The 23,362-nt window shown below is 39.1% G+C and overlaps 2 protein-coding genes across 2 annotated transcripts in view; one reads left to right on the top strand and one right to left on the bottom strand.

The window, feature by feature from the left end:
* Nucleotides 1-5,665, top strand: part of LOC101863499 (ceroid-lipofuscinosis neuronal protein 6) — a gene marked incomplete in the record, with an annotated part of 20,060 nt that extends 14,395 nt beyond the window's left edge. The window contains 5 exon segments of the mRNA XM_005094788.3: nt 111-209; nt 2,310-2,498; nt 3,609-3,664; nt 4,448-4,570; nt 5,331-5,665. Coding sequence (XP_005094845.1) covers nt 111-209; nt 2,310-2,498; nt 3,609-3,664; nt 4,448-4,570; nt 5,331-5,595 — 732 coding nt within the window.
* A 1,708-nt stretch (nt 5,666-7,373) lies between these two features.
* Nucleotides 7,374-23,362, bottom strand: part of LOC101863252 (asparagine--tRNA ligase, cytoplasmic) — a 17,923-nt gene continuing 1,934 nt past the window's right edge. Inside the window, exons 2-17 of the mRNA XM_005094787.3 lie at nt 21,604-21,686; nt 20,982-21,047; nt 20,230-20,322; nt 19,654-19,743; nt 18,957-19,035; nt 18,124-18,194; nt 17,321-17,407; nt 16,696-16,782; nt 16,391-16,447; nt 15,321-15,476; nt 13,665-13,786; nt 13,038-13,173; nt 11,991-12,104; nt 11,267-11,398; nt 10,255-10,386; nt 7,374-9,525 (exon numbers count right to left, since the gene is read on the bottom strand). Coding sequence (XP_005094844.1) covers nt 9,394-9,525; nt 10,255-10,386; nt 11,267-11,398; nt 11,991-12,104; nt 13,038-13,173; nt 13,665-13,786; nt 15,321-15,476; nt 16,391-16,447; nt 16,696-16,782; nt 17,321-17,407; nt 18,124-18,194; nt 18,957-19,035; nt 19,654-19,743; nt 20,230-20,322; nt 20,982-21,047; nt 21,604-21,686 — 1,637 coding nt within the window. The 3' untranslated portion in view covers nt 7,374-9,393. The remainder of the gene's footprint in view (nt 9,526-10,254; nt 10,387-11,266; nt 11,399-11,990; nt 12,105-13,037; nt 13,174-13,664; nt 13,787-15,320; nt 15,477-16,390; nt 16,448-16,695; nt 16,783-17,320; nt 17,408-18,123; nt 18,195-18,956; nt 19,036-19,653; nt 19,744-20,229; nt 20,323-20,981; nt 21,048-21,603; nt 21,687-23,362) is intronic.

Genomic DNA, 23,362 nt, shown 5'->3' with positions numbered 1-23,362 from the left:
GTGTGTGTGTGTTTGTGTGTGTGTGCGTACGTGGTGAAACATTAAACCAATGTGCCCGGATCTGGACAATAAAGATGTATCTTATCTCATCTTAATATCCACATCTCCAGATGTTTGTGCCGCTGGAGTGGACGCCACTTGACAAGCCGAGCATCGGTGACTACTTCCACATGGCTTACAACATACTGACGCCGTTTTGCTTACTTAAGGTTGGCCTTTTGTTTTAATAAGAGTTTTACGGCACTCGCAGCGCAGTTAGGTCATAATATAGATGCCGAAGATTAGAAATGTCACCACTCTCTGGTGTTACAAGAGATTAACTAAAAGGGAAAAACCAAGAGGAGAGATAAGGGTCAGATGATAGGCGTTTGATAGGAAACATCGAAGAAGCAACCCACACTAGAGCACCCGACAACCTAAGGTTAGTTGTGATAGCTCCGTTCAGAGGTCTAAGCAGTGTGTGTGGTGTACAGGTAAGTTACGTGGCTATAACACGCAAGAAACCCGGTCCGAGTTCGATTCCCTAGTGGGGAGGTTTTCTATCGAGTATCTCGGTCTTTTTGCCTGAAGGGAGTATCCCTCTCACTCAGGATGACTTTGACACGCAGAGTCGGAAGTCTGCCTCTTACTCTTACAGATTTAAATTGTGTCGATGGGGCCGTAAAATTCCTACATTTAGAAAGCGAAAAATGTACCTGCCTCTCTGTCAGTTCTATCCCTTTGACACTTTGACATTCTTCAGTGGAAACTTCTTTGCATTTGTTCACAATATTATGGCACTGTTTTTCTTGCCCTCTGTTTCTTTCATCATCATCATCATCATCATCATCATCATCATCATCATCATCATCATCATCATCATCATCATCATCATCATCATCATCATCATCACGATAATAATAATAACAATAACAATAATAATAACAATAATAACAATAATAACAATAATAATAATAATAATAATAATAATAATAATAATAATAATAATAATAATAATAATAACAATTTAGTATAGTGTATATCCCCGATAGCTGGCAAAATTCTATACTACGCTTTACACTATATCATTACCCAGCAGACCTCAGAACACTCCCGGGACGCTTACAGTGCAAATAACTGTTCAAGCGCTCAAGAACTAACAAACCGGAAAGATCTTTCGCTGTCTTTTACTGAGCACCCATTTCCATTTGGGTGAAGTGAGAACATTCGTGTAAAATGCCTTTCCTTAGGAAATAACGTTGGGTCCCTGTCGGGATTGGAACCCACAATATAACGGTTACGAGTCCGAAAGCTTTACCACTACACTATCCACCCTTCATAACGGCAAGCTTTTCAAATGGGAAAAATGAAAGCTATTCATTCTAATAAAATGCATGCTAGTGAAGAATTGATTAAAGATCAAAAGCACAGCCACAGGCTTGTTATATATAATGGTTTTTCATGTCCCTCGTCAAGAGTGTGAGGTAATAATATAAAAAGCGAGTCTTCCGGTATAACATCAACCTGCATTGAGAGGCAAATCGGCGGAGAGCCTGAAAAATTCAGCACGCGCTAAAGTGCAAGAACAATGTGATAGGGGTTCAAACAAGAGGAGTAATATTAACAGCAGAAACGCTGACTACTGAACCATTGTGGGCTGAAGTAGCTCGTGACAAAATGCAACCTGCATGAACAAATTAATGTTAAGAACCACATTATCACCACGACCACCATCTATAAACAACACCAACAACAACAGCAGCAGGAGCACCAGCGGTATCAACAGTGGCAACTATTTATTTTCCATCATTGTGTTGAGTGTTGATTTGCATTGTATCCTTCGACTGATTGACTCAAACTGAGGCAAGCAGAATCCCCCTCAGTCTCCCACAAAATAATAATGATGACCATTACCTCCCCCCTCCCCAAACACACACACACACACACACACACACACACACACACACACACACACACACACACACACACACACACACACACACACATACACATCTTTTTTGTCCCCCCCCCCCCCCCCCCCTATCAATCAACTGTCTGGCTGTCTGTCTGTCTCTCTCTCTCTCTCTTTCTTTTTCTCTCTCTCTCTTTCTCTCTTTTTTCTATCTCTTTCCTCTCTCTCTCTGTATGTCTCTCTCTTTGTCTCTCCCTGTCTCTCTCTCTTTTTCTCTCTCTCTGCCCCCCCCCTCTCTCTCTCTCTCTCTGTCTCTCTCTCTCACTCAATCACTCTCTCTCTCACTCCCTACGTCTTTCTCTCTCACTCTCTACCTCTCCCTCCCCCCTCTCTTTCTATCTTAACCCTCTCCCCACAGCTCCTAGAGCGCAGTAAGCAGCGTGTGTCCAGCACGTTGACCTACGTGAGTGTGATCGTGTTGGTGATGGGTGCTTCCATCCACCTGGTCGGGGACTCGGTCAACCACCGACTCATCCACCTGGGCTACAAGAACCACCTCAGTGTCCGGGACAACCCCATCATGCAGGAGATACGGCCGAAAGAACTGGTGAGCTTAGATAGAGACGCTAATGCAGTAGTTTGGGTTGATTTTGCTTGACCCCCAACTAGACACAATATTATAGGGCCTACTTTTACTGTACACCTGGGAGTAGCAAATTAGTTTTGGGGGCTCAAGTTGAACTTCATTATGCAACTTCTGTGGGGTGGTAGGCGGGTGGTGCGCATTCTTTTTTTTCTCCTCTCGCGTTTTGCCCATTTCGTTTTACCCCACGAACGTTTTGAAATCGCCATCTGGGTGGTCCACAGGCATGTGTTCCAATGCACCGACTTAAATTCGCGTATTTCTTTTCATTCTTTTTAAAATAATAATTTTAAAAAATCTTATTAAAAAAAGAAATAAATCGCGAATTCAAGTCGCGCGCGGAAAAAAACAACTGGGTACGCAGTAGATCATTTCGACGAGGGAGCATTTGGCTGCATGTCACGTTTTATGAATGACGCAAGCGATAATAATATTCTTTATGTTTCTTATTTAAATATTTTTGTTTCTTATTTATTTAAATATTTAGACACAATTTTATGAATTGATCTGACTTCCCTCAGACGTCAATTTCCTCGGATCTTCAATGCTTACATAGGCCCCCATCTTTAAGCAAAAGGAGCCCGGTAGGCCTACAATGAAAGTCTCGTTCCGCGTTGTAAGAAAAAAATTGAATCGACTTTTTCAGTCATTTGATACAATAGCATTCAGCCCATGTTGGCTATGACAGGCAGGGTCGAAGCAATCCACTTCCTTAACTTAATAATTAATGTATAAATTGCGTCGATGAGAGTATAAAAAGTTTACAACCAATCAATCACTTTTCTTTATTTAGCCGTAAATATTAAGAACAGAGGCGACATAAAATGAATGCTTGTACCTTCAGAATAGGGAGAGAAAAAATAACTCTCAGTTTTTCCTTTACACATTATAAGTTGATTGCTTATGAATTTCTTGACATAAACCCATTAATGCGCAACGTTTCGTGCGACTTGTTCAGGATGTGAAATGCACCCCCCACCCCCTAACTTTTGTAGCTTAAAATTTATCGATTAATCTACTTGCCTTTTTTTCTACAATTCACGGCTTTGATATCTTTGTCTCTCTTCTCTCCAGTTGAAGTCCTTTGAGCTGCTGTATCGTTATGACGAGGAGATCGGCCACCTCATGTGGTGAGTATACAGGTCATTATTATATTGTAATGTCACTGCTTTTGGTGCTTGTGTCAGTCTGAGATGTCGTAGAGGTGCGTTTTTTATTTAGACTTTTCCAACCTTGAAAACTTTATGGTGACCATGACAGCCCAAACTTCTGGCGTATAGATCTACTTCTTTTTGACACAGCAAGGCCATTTAAAGGCGCGACCTGCGAGTTTAACGCCGATCCCCTCTCCCCCCCCCCCCCCCCCAAATAAGTCTTAAATAAATAAAAATCCAAAGGTAATGGATAGAGAGCCGTGTAAACTTGTGTAACGCCGACCCCCCCAAAAAAACCCAACAAACAAACAAAAAACAAAAACAAAAAACAAAAACAAAAACAAAACAACAACAACAAAACAAAAACAACAACAACAACAACAACAACAAACAAACCAAAACCAACCAACCAACAAACAAACAAACAAAGTCATAAATAAATAAAAATCCATAGGTAAATGGGTAAGTAGAGAGCCGTGTAAACTTCCCAAAACATCCTTGTCCGAGAACGTTGCACTGAGAATTCAAACCGGTAGTCAAGATAGTCCTATTAAAGGTCTCAAACCTGGATCATCCGCACCACAATACGGTAACAGTTAAGCATGATACCAAATGGGCTAACTGTGTGCCCCCCCCCCCCCCCCCCACACACACACACGCACACTTCCTAAATTCCAAGAAAAGAACAGGAAAGATACATGTAGTTTTACGTAACATGAAACGCCTCGTAAGAAGACGTCTGATCGTGTTGCTTTCCAGGTACATTCCGTTCTTCCTGTGCCTGTTTCTTTACTACATCGGCTGCTTCTCTAGCGGCACCAGACGATCAGGGATTTCCTTCTCCTGGGTCAGCCTCGTCCTCACCAGTGGCACGTATTATTGGTGAGTTTCACGACTTCCGACTTTTACTTCCCCTTTAAATAACTAGGAGGTTAGGCTATATCTTCTTTTGCCTTTGACACAAATGTGGCTGAGTCAGATAAGATCTGAATCTTTTGATTTTATATACAAAGATCAGAAAGAGATATGGTTTACAAAAGTAAAGAAATCACTAAAGCAGCCCCCCCCCCCCCACCCCCACATAATGTAACATACAGCTGAAAAAACATACGCTACAACCCGACGCTTGTTATTTGCTACATTTTGTCCATGGTCAGAACCAGTGAGACCACATATCCATTCGCTGTCTCTTTTGTAGTCCGAGCGGCCATTAATTTAGTCTGGGTGGTTAAGCTTGCAATTATACTGTACCAATCCAGAGGAGGGCTTTACTTTTCACACGGAAAATTACATAATTTTATGGGGCTTTTTGCGAGAGACGGTGTCTAAGAGCAATTAAAATTGCAGAGATTATTAGGAGGAAGGTTGCTTTCTATCTAATTACTTTATGGAATTTGTGTAACTTCTGAAGAGAGACAATTCACAGACAAACAAAACAATACTGTGGCCTTAAGCCTAAAGTTGAACCACACTTCTTTCCTTGAGTAATCCCAATCCCACCCCCTTCTCTCTCTGTGTGTGTGTGTGTGTGTGAGTGTGTGTGTGTGCGTGCACGTCTCTCTCTCTCTCCCTCTCAGTCACCGTTTCACGTTTCCCGTTAGCAGTAAAAACTTAACCCTCTGCTCTGTGCTGCCCCCACCAGGTATCTCGCGACTGAGGGTCAAATCTTCCCGCTGTTTCTCCTGACATACGTCTGCATGCTGGTCACTTACGCTGTCCAGCGTGGCCGTGGCTTGACCTCTGACCCCAACGGCTTGTTCTTGGTGTGGACCTTCACCCTGACTGTGACCTTGACCGGGCTGTGGTCAGTGTGGCTGTGGAATGACCCCGTGCTGAGACAGAAGTACCCGGGACTGCTGTACGTGCCCGAGCCCTGGGCCTACTACACGCTGCACCTGGCAAGCTGATTCCCACAAACATACAGAGAGAGAGAGAGAGAGAGAGAGAGAGAGAGAGAGAGAGAGAGAGAGAGAGAGAGAGAGAGAGAGAGAGAGAGAGAGAGAGAGAGAGATGGAAAGAGAGAGAGACAGACAAACAGACAGAGAGAGTTCAGAGAGTGAGAAAGAGAGAGAGGATAGAAGGAGAGACAGAGAACAGAGAGAGAGAGAGAAAGAGAGAGAGAGAGAGAGAAAGAGAGAGAGAGAGAGGGGGAGAGAGAGAGAGAGAGAGAGAGAGAGAAAGAGAGAGAGAGAGAGGGGGAGAGAGAGAGAGAGAGAGACAGATAGACAGAGAGAGAGAGAGAGAGGGGGGGGGGAGAGAAAGAGTGAGAAAGAGAGAGAGGGGATAGTAGAAGGAGAGACAGAGAGCAGAGAGAGAGAGAGAGAGAGAGAGAGAGAGAGAGAGAGAGAGAGAGAGATAAAGACACACAGAGATAGACGCAGAGGAAAAGAGAGATAGGACAGAGGGTCGGGAGAGAAAGGGGGGGTGGGGGTGGGTGGTTAGTTTACTGAAGATGTTAGACTAGAGGAAGAATGAATGCGAGGAGGGAGGATGCCACGTATATCGGAACCCTAGCCTATTATGAAACTACTATTCTACAGGTGACAGACTTACACACACACAAACAAACAAACAAACACACACTCACATAGATTGATAGACCTACAGATGGACTGAAGATAGAGAGAATCGCAATATGTCAGTTTATGTGCGAGTCGCAGAGAGAGAGAGAGAGAGAGAGAGAGAGAGAGAGAGAGAGAGAGAGAGAGAGAGAGAGAGAGAGAGAGAGAGAGAGAGAGAGAGAGAGAGAGAGAGAGAGAGTGTGTGTGAGAGAGAGAGAGAGAGAGAGAGAGAGAAAGAGAGAGAGAGAGAGAGAGAGAGAGAGAGAGAGAGAGAGAGAGAGAACCAGCCAGCCTGCCAGCCAGACAAACAGTTGAAACATACAGTCAGACAGACAGAGAGAGAAAGATAGATAAAGAGACAGAGACCCCTAAAAACTACAGGAATGGCTAGTGCTTGCATCTCATTTTTTTAAATATATTAATTGTACAACCCACGAAGTTTACATGATTTACTCTCCTCAGGGAATCTTGTATGATGAGAAGAAAAAATGCGCATTCTAGTCCACGCACTATGTAAGTAACGAATAAAGATACTTTTTAGCCAAAATTTCCTCTGGTGGTTGCTACAAACTAAACACTAAACATTCTAGTGGTTCTGAGTAATAATGGCAGTTCCAAGAGACATATCATGTCGCTTAACATAATCTGGGTGTCCGGTTTAACCAAATACATTCTCTTTCTCTCCCTTGAGAGAGGTGCTGGGGGTCAGTGTGTGCAATCCAATACTGTAGCCAAAACTGAATTCTTTTTTTTTTTAAATGTAGGTAGGTGTTTTTATGCCACATCGACACAATTGAGATCATTTAGGAGGCAGGCTTCTCATTTTGCAAGTTAGGGCCAAACTAGGCTTAGTGGGATATAACATCTCAGCGGATAGGCCGAGACACTCAATAAGAATTTTCTCCCCATTCCGGAATCAACTTGGGTCTCCTGCGTGTGACAGTGAAGCGTTTAATGGCTACACCACAGACACTGATACCAAAAGTGACCTCCGTCTGACTGCGTTCCAGAATGGCATAACATTTTGTACTGCAAAACAATTATTGCACACATGAACAAGTATGTTGGTTCAGTAATCCTTCTCAGCAACCATGTAAAAAAAACAACCTGGATAAGGACAAATGAGCAGAGTGAGAGACTCGTCAGTTTTATTGTTTAGGAGTCAGCCGACAATAGAGACCTGTAGATAATTTTTTAAAATTAATTTTTTAGTTGCCCCCAACTCCTAAATCAACCTCCAGGTCAATAACATATACATGTAACAATAACTTGTACTGACAAAAGATTTCCAAGAGGGTGCACAATTTCAAAATGAGAACCAGCGTTTGCCTTTCACTGACCGTCGTAAAAATCAAGAATTTGAAAAGAAGTTTTGAACCTCTTTCATCACATTTAAAAAAGCAGCAAGATGTACTATCACTGTCAGTGTGAGTCATGGGAAGCGTTGTGCATCAATCCATTCTCTTCAAATAGGTGAGATTGTAGAGTTAGGATCTCACATAGACAGTACTTCAGTATATTTATGCATATATGATATAAGAGGGGGGAGGGGAGAGGGATGGACCTACTGGCAGTATTAAATGAATATAGGTTACTAACTCATAAAACAGTACACGCTTTGTTAAATCTTCAGTCCTACCATCTCTGTGAGAATCATTTCAGTGTGAAGTGGCAATAAGGGCCATATTATAAAGTTGACTTTATCAAAGAAAGAACTTGACAATACCATTGCCACAGAGTAAAGTCATCCCATTTCACCATACAAAAAAGATAAACTGAGACCAAAAGACTAAAGAGTTAAAATAATAGAGAATACCCTGTACAATACACAAAATTTATTTTCCAGCGAAAATGAGTATATTTGGATGAGCACTCAGGAAAAAATGCAAGAACTAAATATAAGGTGTCGATCTATGTATTTTTGCAAAAATAAAGAAACACTATCATATTCAATAAAGCTCCCATTTTTTTTGGCAAGGCACATGGTTTGATCCCAAAACTGCAAATAATTTAATGGGGGTTCATTTCATCTTTCTACAGTATCCTACTCCAACTGGGTTGGCCATGACAGGCAGGGTCTGCTAATCAACCCAACCATGAAATGATTTAAATTGTTTAGTCTCTATGTCAGAGTTAAGAATTACAATCCAGTCATCCTTGCCTGCCAAAGTCAAAAGCAATGATATTAGTACATCAATTGATAATTTCCAAAAAAATTTGCACGTTGGGGAAATTCTACCAAAAAACTCAGTTTCGAGTCTTGTCATTCCCATTTTGACCATCTCAGAGCAAGAGTAAGCCTACTCTGAGATATTCTCACAAGTCAATAAAAACTGTCAGCTTGATAAATCTAAAAATGAATTAGCGAAATTCATTTTAAAATGCAAGCATTTCATGGTCTGAACTGTTCATGATGAAACGAATACAATATATTGTGATACATGAATAAATTACAATTCTGTACCCTTGAAGAAACAAAAGTGGTTGAACACAATGATATTGTATTTCGTGCAACCTCAATAACTAAAGGTAAACTTTCTGAAATCCCTTCTTACGTGTTGAAATATAGGAGCTGAACTTGGTACAGCCACATTCTAACAAGATGGTAGAAGTCATGCCTATCAGAGAGATGTACCAATGTTTCACATCGTTGACATAATCATCACCACTGATATAAAAGCATCACCGTTTGCATAATCACCAGAAACAAACTATCATTTAGCGTTGCAGTTTGTCAAGAAGACCCTCATCTAAAATCACACTCTCCATACTGAAACCTTGATGAGAGACTCGCACAACAAGTACACACACCGCACCATGAACAAGTCCATCAGATAATGGAGCAACTCATTCAAAACACCATTACCTCTTTATACTTTAAGTAGGTTGATAAGCAATTAGTACCTCCACTAATAAACTAAAAGAAAGCAGAAAAAATCAAATCAGTAAAAAAAATTCCAGTAAAATAATTCGATGAGTATCAACTATCCTTCAATTTATTTTGAATGACAGAGGGGTAACAAAAATTTGTCCATCGACATTACATATGCTGAGACAATAATAATGAAGGGAAAAAGGACAAAGCAAACAGTAAAGAAGCACTGGGTCTTGTAGTGGTCTTTTGATGCTCAACAGGAGCGAACCTCACGGCGTGCATCGCCCGACAAAACGTGGGTAGGGCACCACCTCGCGGATGTGATAACGGTTGAGCAGCCAGCACAAAAATCTCTCAAGGCCCAGCCCATAGCCTCCATGGGGGCAGGTGCCATATTTTCTCTGAAAGAAGGAAAAGGGTACGGTAAAAAACACAGAAAAAAGGTACATAAAAGAACTTAGTTTTAGTATTTAAAAAAGCTTTTCATGGTACTTGCAGCACAAAATGGTCATACAAGTGTTAAAAGGAATAAGTATCACTAGAGATTAACATACAGAGAAAAGAAGGAGAAAAATGGGCGACAGATGTTTGAAAGGAAAGAAGGAACAAACCACACCAGAGCAAATGTCAACCATTCAGTTTGGTACGTGTATTAGGAAGCCAAAGTTTTAAAGGAATTTTGTTTTCCATGAGGGCAAATAGGTGGGTAATTGATGATAGAGAGTAGGCAATATATAATAATCATGTTCATCTGAAACCCATAGATGAAAGACACACAGTTGGAAGGAAGTTTCAAACAGACCCTTTTATAACTCATCAACTGAGGAAACCACCACAACATGTAAGAGAAGTGTTTAAGAACAAGTGAACATACAATTTTCATTATGCTCCATAATAATAATAGGCCTAATAATAATAATAATGCTCTATCAATGACATGCTAAAAGCACACATAAACTTTCCACAAAAACAAGTCTTGAAGGTTATTCTATTGATGCAGAATAAATTGGTACTGCAAGCAGAACACTTTCAACTTCTGCAGTTGGGGTAGATCAATGAATACAAGAAAGGGTTGGCAGGGGCATATGTGTATATGAGCACATGCATGTAAATGTATGTGCGTGGCATACCTGGTCGATGTACCAGTAGTAGTTCTCGGTGTTGATTCCCTCCCTTTTGAAGCCTGCCTCCAGTTCTTCCTGCTGCCAAATCCTCATGGAGCCTCCAACAATCTCACCCACATTGGGCATGAGAAGATCAACCTAGCAAAAGAAAAACCATTAACTCATTGAGCCCTTTTCACGAACATAGCCGAGAATTTGGCTTAATCTTACTATCTTAGTCCCGAAAATAGTCGTGATAGAGATTTTGCCTCTTTTTTTTTTTTCAAGACAACGATCTTATAATGCTATATAAATATAATTTTACTACACAACTCTTAGTTGAATCATTTTCTTACAAGAAATGAAGATTTACGAAATTGTGCCATGATGATCTGTAAGAGGCCCAAAATCTTTTCATTTCCCTAGTCATCGTAAAAAATACTAGAACAAAGGATGTCTGAGAATTTTGTAAGACAGAATCATAACAATTAAGTAACATATCTAAACCTGGTCTACATATTTTTGTGTTACAATAATTATTTTTTTGTGTTATTTTCTGTCACATTCAGTGAGCAGACAGTGGGGTAGTTTAGAATGTTGTGAAAAAATAAGTTTAGTTTTACAGATAATGCAGTACCGTACTACTATAAAGAGGAGACATGTAACTTTATCTGAGAGAAAAATTAAGCCAATAACTTAATTCATTCTCAGAACTTTTTGAAAAAGTGTTAAAATGGACATATGGAGTGGCACCTCAATTCCATGCCAGCAAGGGCCCATTTAGTTAATATTCAAAATCAACTGACATGGCTGAGCTTTCTCCTCAGTTTCATATCTTGTTCATTCTTAGCTCAATATTTTAAAGGGAATGCAACCAGATTTGTGAGATCTACAAGATTACAATAAAAAAGGCAAGTTGAGTTGAACTATTAAAAGAGGATACAAAATGCTATACTACAAATAGAAAGAAAGAATATTCCAGGCATCTGTAATGGAGGAAACATCCAGAAGAAAGGCACTGAGCTTGATTGAGACTTACAGACTCTGTGAGACGCCTGTCATCCTGACACCTTGGCATGTAGAACGATTTGATTTCTGCCGGGAACTTGCACAGCATAATAGGTTCATTGATGGTGTCAGTCATTTTGCGCTCCGGGGCCTCTGGGATGTCCTGAGAGCCATCAGAAACAAAAAACACTTGTAACAACAATGTCAAGGGAACATTACCTATCGCCACCCACTAAAAGTAAGACTTAAATTGGTCAAAGAAAGTCTTGAACTTGTTCATTGTTTAAGAGAGCAACATCCCTGCATTCTGGACATGTCCATTGATGTTCCGTTGCTCTCTCCAAAATGCTGCTGAGGTTCTTTCTACTGATTGTGCCAGTGCATCTGAGAACCCACGACCCCGAGATTAATTAAAAGTCTCAAGCTCTACGGACTGAGCTAGCCAGGCAGAACTTGTTCTAGATTGGCCAATATTCAATACTCTTCTACATACGGGTAGATTATTTCAAAACTCAGAGGTCAGAGTAAAAAAGACAGCAGGAAAAAAACAAAAAAACAATGAAGACAAGATAAAATACAAACATTAAGCACACAGTCTAGAAGAACAGACTTACATGTACATTATGGATGGGTTATTTGTTCAGCCAGCATCCAGTTAATCCAATTAACTACCCTAAACCCTAAAATATAAATTCCATCTGAAAATTAAATTCTGCATACACGTGTGCCTAGAAAAGAAGCAGAATTCTACTTACATCTCCAAATTCATATGAAGTTCCATCGTCCTTTGTAATTTTGTTTTCCTGCAGCCAAACAATGGCATCCTTGTATTCCATCCTTCTGAAAGGTTTCTTGGGAGCTTTGAAATCCTGACGAAATGCAAGAGTAAAGGGAAAGATATAAATATTTTATCCTCAATATGAAAAGGGGGGGGGGGGGGGGGTTGTGTGTTGCGTTTAGGGTTGTTTCAAAAAGGGGAGACAATATCTTCCCATAGAATTAACCTTCCAAAACATTTTGTTTACTTAATATAAAAATAGAGAAACCCTGACGAAATGCAAGAGAAAAGGGAAAGATATAAACATTTTGGGTGGGGGGGGGGGAGGTGTTGTGTAAGGGTTTTTTCAAAAGATAATATCTTCCCATAGCAATAACCTGCCAGAACATATTGATTTTTAAAATATAAAAATACAGAAGTGTAAGTACACAAACAGTACAGCTTTCGAATTCAAGAGATGTATATATTGACACAATATTGATCTTCTCAGACTAGAAAAGGGAAGGACAGAAACGACAAACAAGAAGTAAAAAATTAGGACTATGCAGTAACAGTCCTCATTGATACCAGCTGAGCGAACAGTACTAGTCAACGAACAATAGAAACAGTGACAGTCAGACGGCTCAATAAAAAGGTCAAAGAACGTTCAACAACAAAAATTGGTATTAAAAAATAGTATTATCCATTTAGAAGCCCCACCAAAAGACAGATTAGAAACATTTTTCTTTCATAAGCATCAAAGGGTTGGTGGTGGTGGAAGTGACTTGAAATTTATGGCAAGTCTATATGAAAACAGTTTTAAAAAGGCTACTTTACAAGGAACAGGTTCGGAAAATAAAATTGAAAGGAAGAATAAGGAGTACTTCACACCAAATTGCCCACCAACAGGGGCATTAAAAAGGGCATGGTATGTAATACTGCCATAGTTTAAACTTAAGTTTGGATCAATGCATGCGTCAAAAACTGTAGGCATTTTTAGAAAAGTCACCAACGATGAATGATCTGAGCTAAATGTTCAACTCACAGGGTTGAGCTCATACACAATGTTGCCAAAGGGCGACTTGAGCACACGGTCCACAACATCGCACACTAGGTCCTCAATCTTGTCCATGAGCTCGTCGAAGTTGATGAAAGGACACTCAGCCTCAACGTGACTGTACCTGTGGACACAGATGAGAGACCAGTTTGAGTGTGAAACTGAGTTACAACGAAGCACACCACAAAAGTTATAGCTATTATAACAGCAGAAAAAGCCTGAGGACATGCAGATATTATAGAAAGGGGGAAAACAGTGTAGTAGTTTATGCTGACTTGACGTGGCAACTGCCATGTTCCCCCCTGAAACAGACTAGGACAATAGAAACACTGATAGGAAGGAGAGGGAGAAGACCATACAAGATTAATCTATACCTTTGAATGTTGATCTTCTGGTAAATCCACCCAAAATCAACTTCATGTATCAATAAAGCTTATCTTGTCTTATCTTATCTTAGTCAAAGAGGTATAGGAGCCACATATTTTCAGAATTAAACCACAATTTAGCCAAGCACCAGATCCCCAAAGGCACTTATATATAGCGTATAGAGCTTACTGTCAAGCACGGATATGTACTATAAAAATGCTATTTATTATCATCATTATAATTACTTACTCAGCGAGATGTCTTCGAGTGCGTGAGACCTCAGCCCTGTAGGACTGAGCCATACAAAACACATCACCCATAGACGGCATCACAGTCTCCAGATACAGCTGAGAGCTCTGGGTCAGATATGCCTGGGAGATCAAACAAAAACGAAATTTTAATTTACTCATTCTCCATGAATGTGGACAACATCTAACTGAGAATGTTTAAGAATAGCCTCTGAAGCATGTATACAAATGACAGGTAGTAGATTAGTCAAACAAATTCCTCACTTCACCAACAAACTATTGATGGGAACCATCGGTGATGTGGAGGTGACTTTGAGATTTTTCATAGATCTAAGAAAATGTCATAAATTCAGTAAAATGACTAAACAACCCATTATCCACTATACATTTTCTGATAGTACAAGGTCCCAAGTTTTGAAATAGAATCTAAGAGCTTTAGAAAATAATGTTTTGCTGTTGTGACCTTGACCATGACATTTAAAGTCTAGATAAAAAATGGAAAACATAACTCCATTTTTCACCGATGCTCAAGTTACAAATACTGCTCTGAAAGGTATAAAAGATGTTGCCAAAACATTTCAAATTTACTCTTCTTTTAGAAAATAAATAGTTTATGGGATCTGTATAACTTAAGAAAGGCAGCTGAGAAAAAATTATGATGTCCTGGGAGCATCAAACCTCTGCCGACAACACGGTTGCTTTTAAACACAAGGGGGCTATCCCAACGAATGCTGTTTTGAGAAAATCGAAGGTTAAGTCTTTGCCTCTTGTTCAGTTTCTTTAAAAGACCAGGAGGGTTTTCTCTATAACCAAACAAATATGCACACCAAAGAAACCAAACTTCTCCTATAGGTAGGGCAATGCCCACTTTTGGTGTAGGTCAAGATTTCTGGAAAACCCCGAAATCTGGGTTAGCCCGCTTGTCCATAAAAGCGACAATATATCATAATACATTTATACCCCCCCCCCCCTCCACACCCCCACCATAACACCTACATGGTGCTTTTACTAGCCCCCCTTCTAACATCTCCTGACCCTGGCACACGCTCAGACACATGTCTTACACGCGTGTCCACACCACATACATGTGTTAGTGTGATGGAAAACCTCTGATTGGTCACACAAGATGATGGTATGTCTAACTGGCAACTCACTGTGTAGAGTGTACATTTGTGTATTACAGTCAATAGTTTAACCATGTAATGATTGTCATAGCTGGGCAATCAACAGCTTCTTGGAACAGAGAAGACAAGTTTCTTCGCAGAAGAAAAATGTACTAAACGGCATCAGTGAGGGGATGTTTGCTCCGCAAGCTATTTCAGTGAGTCCAAATTTGCCCAGTTACATGTTAAGTGAATATAAGATATTTCTTTGATTTTAATGGAATTATTTTTCAAAACGGGATTCCTCCTCTTTTCAGTCACTCTAAGGTTTTATTGATTTTAAGTTCAGTGGAAGTGAGTTTCACAGTAACTTTAAGACCATCTGTTTTTAACCAAGGCTAAGACAATAATGAACATGGCCACTAAAAAGACCAATCCTGTTCTCCTTCGTTGTAATCAATGCTGCCATGATTCTACTAGATCCCTCCTTCATGCAGCGAATGCTGAGAAGACAGTCAACAAAACAACTTGCAGGGAAGGAAAAGAAAACAAACCTCCTCTCCAAAATAGTCGACTTTGAAGAGTGTGGAGCCCCCCTCCACCTGACACTGTACCAGGGTGGGTGGCTGAAGCTCAAAGTAGCCGCGACTAAAGAAGTGTTCCCTGAAGCAATGGGTGATCACAGACCTCATCTTCATGATCTTGGCAGTCTGAAAAATAAACAGACAGACATACAGACAAGATGCAACTCACTGTGGAGGAAAACTTGAAGTAAGATTTTCATTTGTATTGCTTAATCAACTTTGATCTATAAATACCTACTTAATGAAGCAGACAAGAAAACCACTTCAACTGAAAGAAATAGATGCAAACCATACCAGCAGCTCCCTAACTACTTGGAAGAACTTTGTGAAAACTTGTCTTGACGATACATTGCAACCTGGAGGTATTACTGTCATAAGTAATAATTTTGTCAAAGAAGAAACAAAACAGCTATCACTGTTTCATTGTCCTGGAAAAGAACTTTTATGTACTGCCTTGACTCACTGTTTTGACTTGCAAATGCATTTACAGAAAAAAATGATATATAGTTGAGCAGATAACCCAAAGAACAAGCTCCAACGAAATAGCTGCAAACAATTAAAGTGGCATAACTGATAAGATAAAATTTTAAGCAAATGAGCATAGTTCATGAAACCATGATTAATCATTTCTTTCATCAAATCCAAACCCTCTGAATTTATAACAACAACCATCAAACCAAGGCCAACACCATATGCAATCAATAAAGACTTTTCATCACCAACAAAGGGAAAAGTTCTTAATATGGGAAACCTTGTGTCACCACACTGCCGTATGCTGACAAAACGCCTTTTTTATTCCCAGTAGTTTGGAGAAAAAAAGCATTTTGTCAGTGTAACAATGAAAGAAAAGCATTCTTCCAAAATTTAAAGTCTAATTTATTAAAAAACCAAGCAGTTTCACTTTGATTTTTTCACACAAGTAGGGTAATCGACCAGGCTATCGGTTTAGGAAATTTTAAAAAATGGGGGCCAAAACCGAAAAAAGGTGTTTTGTCAGCTTAAGACAGCATACAAATAGGTCACTAAAGGTTTGTTCTTACGTTTTCTCCACGAAGCATCATATGTCTGTTGTCCAGCTGTACATCAGGATGAGCTTCCTGTAATACAGAAAGAATCATTGGTCAAGGTTCCGTTTGGTAGGGCCTGAATTTAACAACCTGCAAAGTATTCATCTAAAAAGTCAATACCACTATTACATCCCCATGCATTATAATATCTAGACTCCAAGAGACACAGAAAAAATAAAGTTCTGCTTTGCAGTGATGAGCTCAGCCTCTTCTTCTATGATTTCTCCATCCACGCAAAAAAAGTTTTCATTTGTCATGACCAAGGTGAGGATACTCACTTCGTTGAGTAGGTTGTCTGCACCACCAGCAGGAGATGCTCCTATAACTTCCCAAAAGTCCACAGCCATTTCATGGTTGTCAGGGGCCTGATGAATGCAGAGGAAGAAATGTAAGCATCAAACACAAGTAAGTCAGAGTTGACAATCAAATGACACACAATGGCTATAGCATAAAACAACACTTTCAGTAGAACATAATTTTTCACATTCACAAAACAGAAAGGTCACTCTTGACACAGAATTACAAAAACTTAAGGAAATCATTCATTTCACCTTAAATTTGACAAATAACCTTTCACTAAAATATAACTATTTGGAAAATAGTGAAGTGAGAAACACAAACTTATGTTACCACTAGCTGACACAGAAGTCTATTATATTTTAACCAAAAGTAGTGTACTTTTCAAGAACATTACAGTACAAACAAAATTTGTCTAAGCTTTAAAATAAAGAGAAAAAACACAATCCTGCTGATATTTACCAATAAATATATAATCATACATATGGAAAAAACAAATATGGCAGGAAGAAATTTATAGAGCCTAAAATCATGAAAACAGCACACAGCTTTAAAGAAATGAATGGCACATAACAGAGACAATTTCATCAAGTGTTATCAACTCACCGTCTTCCCCTCTGGCAACTGTGAAATGACTCCATAGACACAAATGGCAGCCTCCGTGGCAAGAGTAAGGGCATCGTATGTCTGGCACTAATGACAGAAACAGAGACGTTGCTTTTGCTAAAGAGAAGCACATCTACAAGATAACAACACTCCAGAGTTAGGAAAATGCAGGGCAGACAGAAAGAGATAATATGAACAATAAAGATGTAAAACCTACCAACATAGCTGCCAATCATCCAGAGAAGCAGAAAGAAATGTGTTATAATCATTAATATTCACTACAACTGGGTCAAATTTGGGCAATGTCACATAAACTGGGAATTTTGTAATTTTAAGATAAGAAAAATCACATTTACATAAAATTATTCACTTTGTTGTGGAATATAGAGAGACAGCAGACAGAAATATCAGTGTGAAAGGAAAAAAGTTGTACCAATTGATCTTGCGAGCAGTAAAAAGAGAACAGCATTATGGCCAGAAGCAAAACAAGCAGTAGTGATAACCAGAAGTGCCAGATAACTATTGATTTGGACAAACACAAAAACTTATTGTAAGACAATAATAACATTTAAAGATAAAAGATTTTAATTACTATCAGTGAAAGCTTATCTTCAAACATATCACTGCTTATAAAAAATGTCCTCAAAGCACAGCATATGAGAAAGCATTTGTTCTTTTCAGAGAAGACATACCGCATGAATAATCAATAAATTACACAGGTCTTGGACAAGTTTCACTGCTGCTGAGTCACAGCCTTATTTACCAGTTCATTTCACTTCTATAAATCATTCTAAAAGACTTACCAGTTTGTCATTCATGACACACTGAAGAAATCCTGAGCCGTCTCTTAATATCACAAACATGAGGTTCTTTCCTGAAAATGACAAGCACAAAATAATTGCTCAATTCAAATTACAGAATACATGAAATACAATGTCTGTGATGGAGTAGTACAATTTTGTAAATATCAATCAACATTTGTGGAATTGAAAACTTGTGCGAAAGGCACCTATGAAACAAATGAAATATCACAGGCACAATCAAACCAGGCATTTCATCAACATCAGGGTAAATCTAAAGTAGAGATTAAAAGAGACAACACTTTTCTAAAGCTGTTACCTTTTCTTACCCATATCTCTCTGTCCAGAAAAAAGAACAAACCCAAAAGTCTAGAAGATAGTTTTGCTTTTTAAAGAAAAATATAGGCTATCAAAATAAAGAAATACAGAAGGCTAAAAGATCTAGAACAAGAGAGAATACATTTTTCTTTAAAATTATGCAAGGAGATAACTCATTAGAACTGAAAAATGTATACATTCCTCTCTATGTGCCGACCAACTGTACATAAAGAGCCTCCAATTTTTTTTTTTTCGGGGGGCGGGGGTGGTGGTGGTGGTGGTATGGTAGGTGTTTTACGGCACTCGCAGCTGCATAAGGTAATATGAGCGCGCGGGACACATGAACCATTTTTCAGTTAGTAGGAAATTTTGAATTTTGCTCAGGTGGCGGCCGAAGCCTGCTCTTATCGATTTTAGACCACCAAGGGATCTTTAACGTGCGCAACTTGCACACGGACACAGAGCTTAATTTACATTCTACCATGCCTTGTCGATCAACAACATCCCCTTCCTCTCACCTTGTCTCCTAATTCGATGCACCCACCCAAAGATCTTCACTCTTGTGTCTCGGGTCTTCACTGCATCCCTCAGTTTAATCTAAAAAAAACCATCAAACAGGTGAGCTATCAGCATCAAACTGAATAAATTGGATTATTCTCAGTTTCAGAAATTAACACCAAAGACCCATTGCCACAGTTGTATGAGAAACATGCACTAAAATATTGTAAGCAACAGAAAAATAACCCCAAAAACTGAAACCTCCTATTCATTTATTACATTACGATATCCCCATCTTTACGTGTAATCTCAAAATAAAAAACTTTCAACCACACATAGATCAAATAATACAATAATAATCCAATTTGCATTTCAAGGGTAACTTTATTTGTAGCTGAAACTTAAAGGCCGAAACAATGATCTTAAAAGCAAAATGCCCTCCTTTGTTTAGTTTAATAAGAGTTTTACAGCACTTGCATCACACTAAGGTAACATAAGTGCCGAAGAATAGAGGTGTTACAAGAGAGTAACATCACAAAATCTAAAAAGAAGAGGGGAGATATAGATAATCTATGTTTCATAGTAAAGAAGGAGCAAACCACACCAGAGCACCTGCAAACAAACCAGTCCTCATTTGTTGAGCACACATATAGGATGAATCCCATCAATAACTAGAAGACACAACAATGCAGTCTGTCGTTATAACAAAACACCTACTTTTGTTGGCGCGGGCAGACTTGCATCATTCTCAATGGTGATCTTCTTGGCCTCCTCAAGGTTTTTCTCTCTTCTCTCGGCATCTTTTTTCTGTCAATGAATAACAAGCGATCTGACACATGACAATATTTTCTAGACAACCTAAATAATGCCTACTGAAGTAGTCTGTGGGAATAGAACTTGACTCTTTCCCTCTGAAAGACTTTTTTCTACACCAACAGTCCTAACATGACAGAAAAGTGCTTTGTTACTGAAGTATCCTGAAAGACCCATGGAAGGATGCATGCTCCTTATGATTAGGCTGAAAAATTGAGACTTTCAGTTTGAATTTAATTTTTCATTTAAAAAGATATGTAAAATACTTATGAAAGTACCAATGAAAATACTTCTCACTAAACAGTCAAGACATTCTCCTTAATGAATAGGCAAGCAAAACTGTCATGGTGTGCCCAAGGAGAATTTTTAAGGGAACAAAATTCTTTTATAATGCACAGAATACACATCAGACAACCAACACAAAGGAGCCCACAAAACGTGATCTTTACTACCTAGTAATCAAACACACACGAGACTCACAGTTGCTTCATCCAAATCCGCTTTCTTGTACTGCTCTCTTTGCCAGATCTTCTGAACCTTCTTCAGCTGTGACTTGGCTACTGGGTCATAGACCTGAGGGAGAAAAACCATCCACGTAAACCAACTCAGGGCCTACAGAAACAGTAGTACACGGAATTAAGTCATCTATCTCAAAGGAGCACATTCCAAATCATCCAAATCATGTAGATGAGAGTAAAGCAGCATACAATCTTTGATTAAATAGTCAACAAAAAAGTCAAAAGTGCCTGATGTGAAGAATAAAAACTTCATGTCTTTTTTCATACAACGAGCATAAATACCATTGCACACTTCAGATAGAACAGTTTTCCCAAGATTAGTTTGCATCAAACTAAACATTAACATATTCTCTCTGGAATTACACTCATCCTTAATATAGAAAAGTTTACACACATCTGAATGACAGAACATTTTGCCAGTGGTTGTAGCTTTTTTAAAAATAGGAGTTTCTGCAACCCAATCGACACAATTTAGATCATTTAGAAGGCAGGATTCTAAGTAACCATGCCTGTCAGGGTCAATTCAGGATGAGAGAGATACAACATTCCAGCAGAAAGACCGAGATACGAGATAAAATTTATCCCCACCCAAGAATCAAACTCAAGCCTCCCGTGTGCAACAGCAAAGCCTCTAAAGTTACACCACAGATGCTGGTCTTTAAGTCTTTACATATCTGATACATAGTCAAAAACCATAGATAAAAGATACCATACCTGCCCTTCTTGCTTTGAATCACAGTAAATCACAGGAAATGGTTCTTTTCCTGCCTTTCTCATTGCCTGGAATGTACACAATAAACAAATAAATATGTTATTAAAGACAAGGAAGCTGCATAATTACAAAACTTATTACAAGATTGATGACACTATCAATCCGAACTTTAAAAAAAATAAAAATTTTGGTGGTGATATTCTGAGGCTCTTTTCAATACTAAAGGGGCAAATCCAACAATCCATGTCTGAAAAAGCAGTAACTCCTATATAAGCATATCTGTCATAGAGGGGCAAAAACAACACTCATGCAAATTTCATATTGGGGTAGTGAACAGTGGTGGAGATAGTGAGTGACAAGTGGGTTGCATGCTGGTCTGTGCTGCAAGACCTTGTTGTTTAGACTACTCTGTGACAGCCACTTTTGTGACCTTAGTCTTGCCTATCCTGTCAAAAGGTTTTACAGAATGAAGTGTGCATTCTCAGAAGTCTGTGTACCTTTTGGTACACAAACTATTAAGTAATGAATCCATCCACAAACAATAGCATGCATTTGAGGAGAGCGCGCTATCACATAGCATTAGCTTCTTAAGCGGAGATTACAGTATTCAGAAGGTCACTTTACCTGAAGAACAGTTTTCAGCGGTTTGTCTTTGGTTCCATCTCCTGTTTCGTCATTGCCTTTAGACTCAGATGTGTATATTTCCGCTGAAAATAGAATAAATTATAAATTTTATGTATTTGATTAATATATTCCAAAGTGCTTTTGTGAGTACTTTAAGATATAGTTCAAGATATGTTCATCATTAGTGAAGTGACACCAGTCACAGAATAAAAGTCAGAGACAAACAAAAAATACAGACACAGTGAAAAATAAAAATGTTATCCCAGCACACAAAAAATAAATTTGTTTTAAAAAGAAGATGACCACTTTCTATTACCACTATCCACCTATAACGGTACAGGTATCCAAATGTTTTTGTCCACTACTTTTGCCACAAACTCATTCCCCAGCAGATATCATGATCATGTGTATTGAGTAATGAAAAGAAAGAACCTCTCTTTTTTTTTATCACACACATTGAGAGTTTTAGATATATATAAGATGCAGATATAGCATCGTTTAACATTTCTAATCTTAGCCCACCAGTTCACTCACCCAGACAGCAACTGGTCGCAAAAATTCTACAGGCTGCCTTCACGGTTAGTCATTTCGTCACACTGTCATCTCGTCACACCCCAATCATGTGTGCAAAATGACTTCACTTAGATCTATATATTCTCTCCAAAATTGTTATAGAAGAGTTTTGGAGGATCAGCCTAAAGCTTTTTTTTGAAGTATAAATATATATATTTAAATTAAATCTTCGTCCAAACTGTTCCATAGTTGAACAATTATTAGTAAAATTTTTATTGTTTAAAAGAGGCAAAAACAATGTCTGGTAAAGAGTTAATTGAGGCTTTATGTTTGAAAGTAATGGTCTAGCTTAGCAAAATCGCAGTAGGCCTACCTATTTCTGCAAGCTAATTTATTTTTAACAGAGAGAACTAACAATTTATGGTCTTGCCAATCACATTTTTCATCAATAATACCTAAATACTTTGCTGATCTGACTCAATACACATCTATGAACGGGGTAGCTACCCCCGGCCTTCCACACACAGCCTCAACCCTCCCCCAAAAATAGTGATTTGCGATTGCCATGACAGATGACAATGCGCATTTGATGTTTGCAAATGTGCTACGAAATGACCGTCTCCTTTCAACTTTGTGGATTTGGGGTGTGATGAGATGACTGTGACATCTTGACTGCACCGATGTGACGAAATGACCGAGTGACGAAATGACTGTGGTATTCACCTTCACTTTGATTACTGGTAAGTTCACCTGAGCTCCCAGACTATAAAAATCATAAATACAGCAACATTTCTTTAACATTGCAAACCTTGAACTGAAACAGATACCCACCCCACTGTCCCTAATCTCTCTTCCCATTCTGTGCTGTGAAGCAAGAAAGAAAACAATAAGTCTTGTGTATCCAATATAGATCTAGATCTAGAGAAGAGACCTACCTTAACCCTGACACAACCCCTACCCTTAACCCTACCCTTAACCCTACCCCAAACCCTACAGTCTAATCTACTCTGTTTCATAGCGGTCCCTCGGTAGGGAATTCCTCCCCTATGTCTGCTATGTATGTAGAATCTAGATGCCATGGCATGGACAAAGTTAGATGGCTGACTGAAACACAGTACAGTCTCTAACCAAAATAAAGCAATCGCAGACATTCATCCAAGCGTCAGCGCTTTTTCGGTAGTTCCCACCCCGCAATTGTTATTCACGGGTTTTGGCCACAAGAGGAGGGAAGGAGGGAGGGAGGGAG

This window comes from Aplysia californica, unplaced genomic scaffold, assembly GCF_000002075.1.
Source record: "Aplysia californica isolate F4 #8 unplaced genomic scaffold, AplCal3.0 scaffold00089, whole genome shotgun sequence".
Lineage (NCBI taxonomy): Eukaryota > Metazoa > Mollusca > Gastropoda > Aplysiida > Aplysiidae > Aplysia > Aplysia californica.
This window is presented reverse-complemented; position numbering and strand designations above follow the sequence as displayed.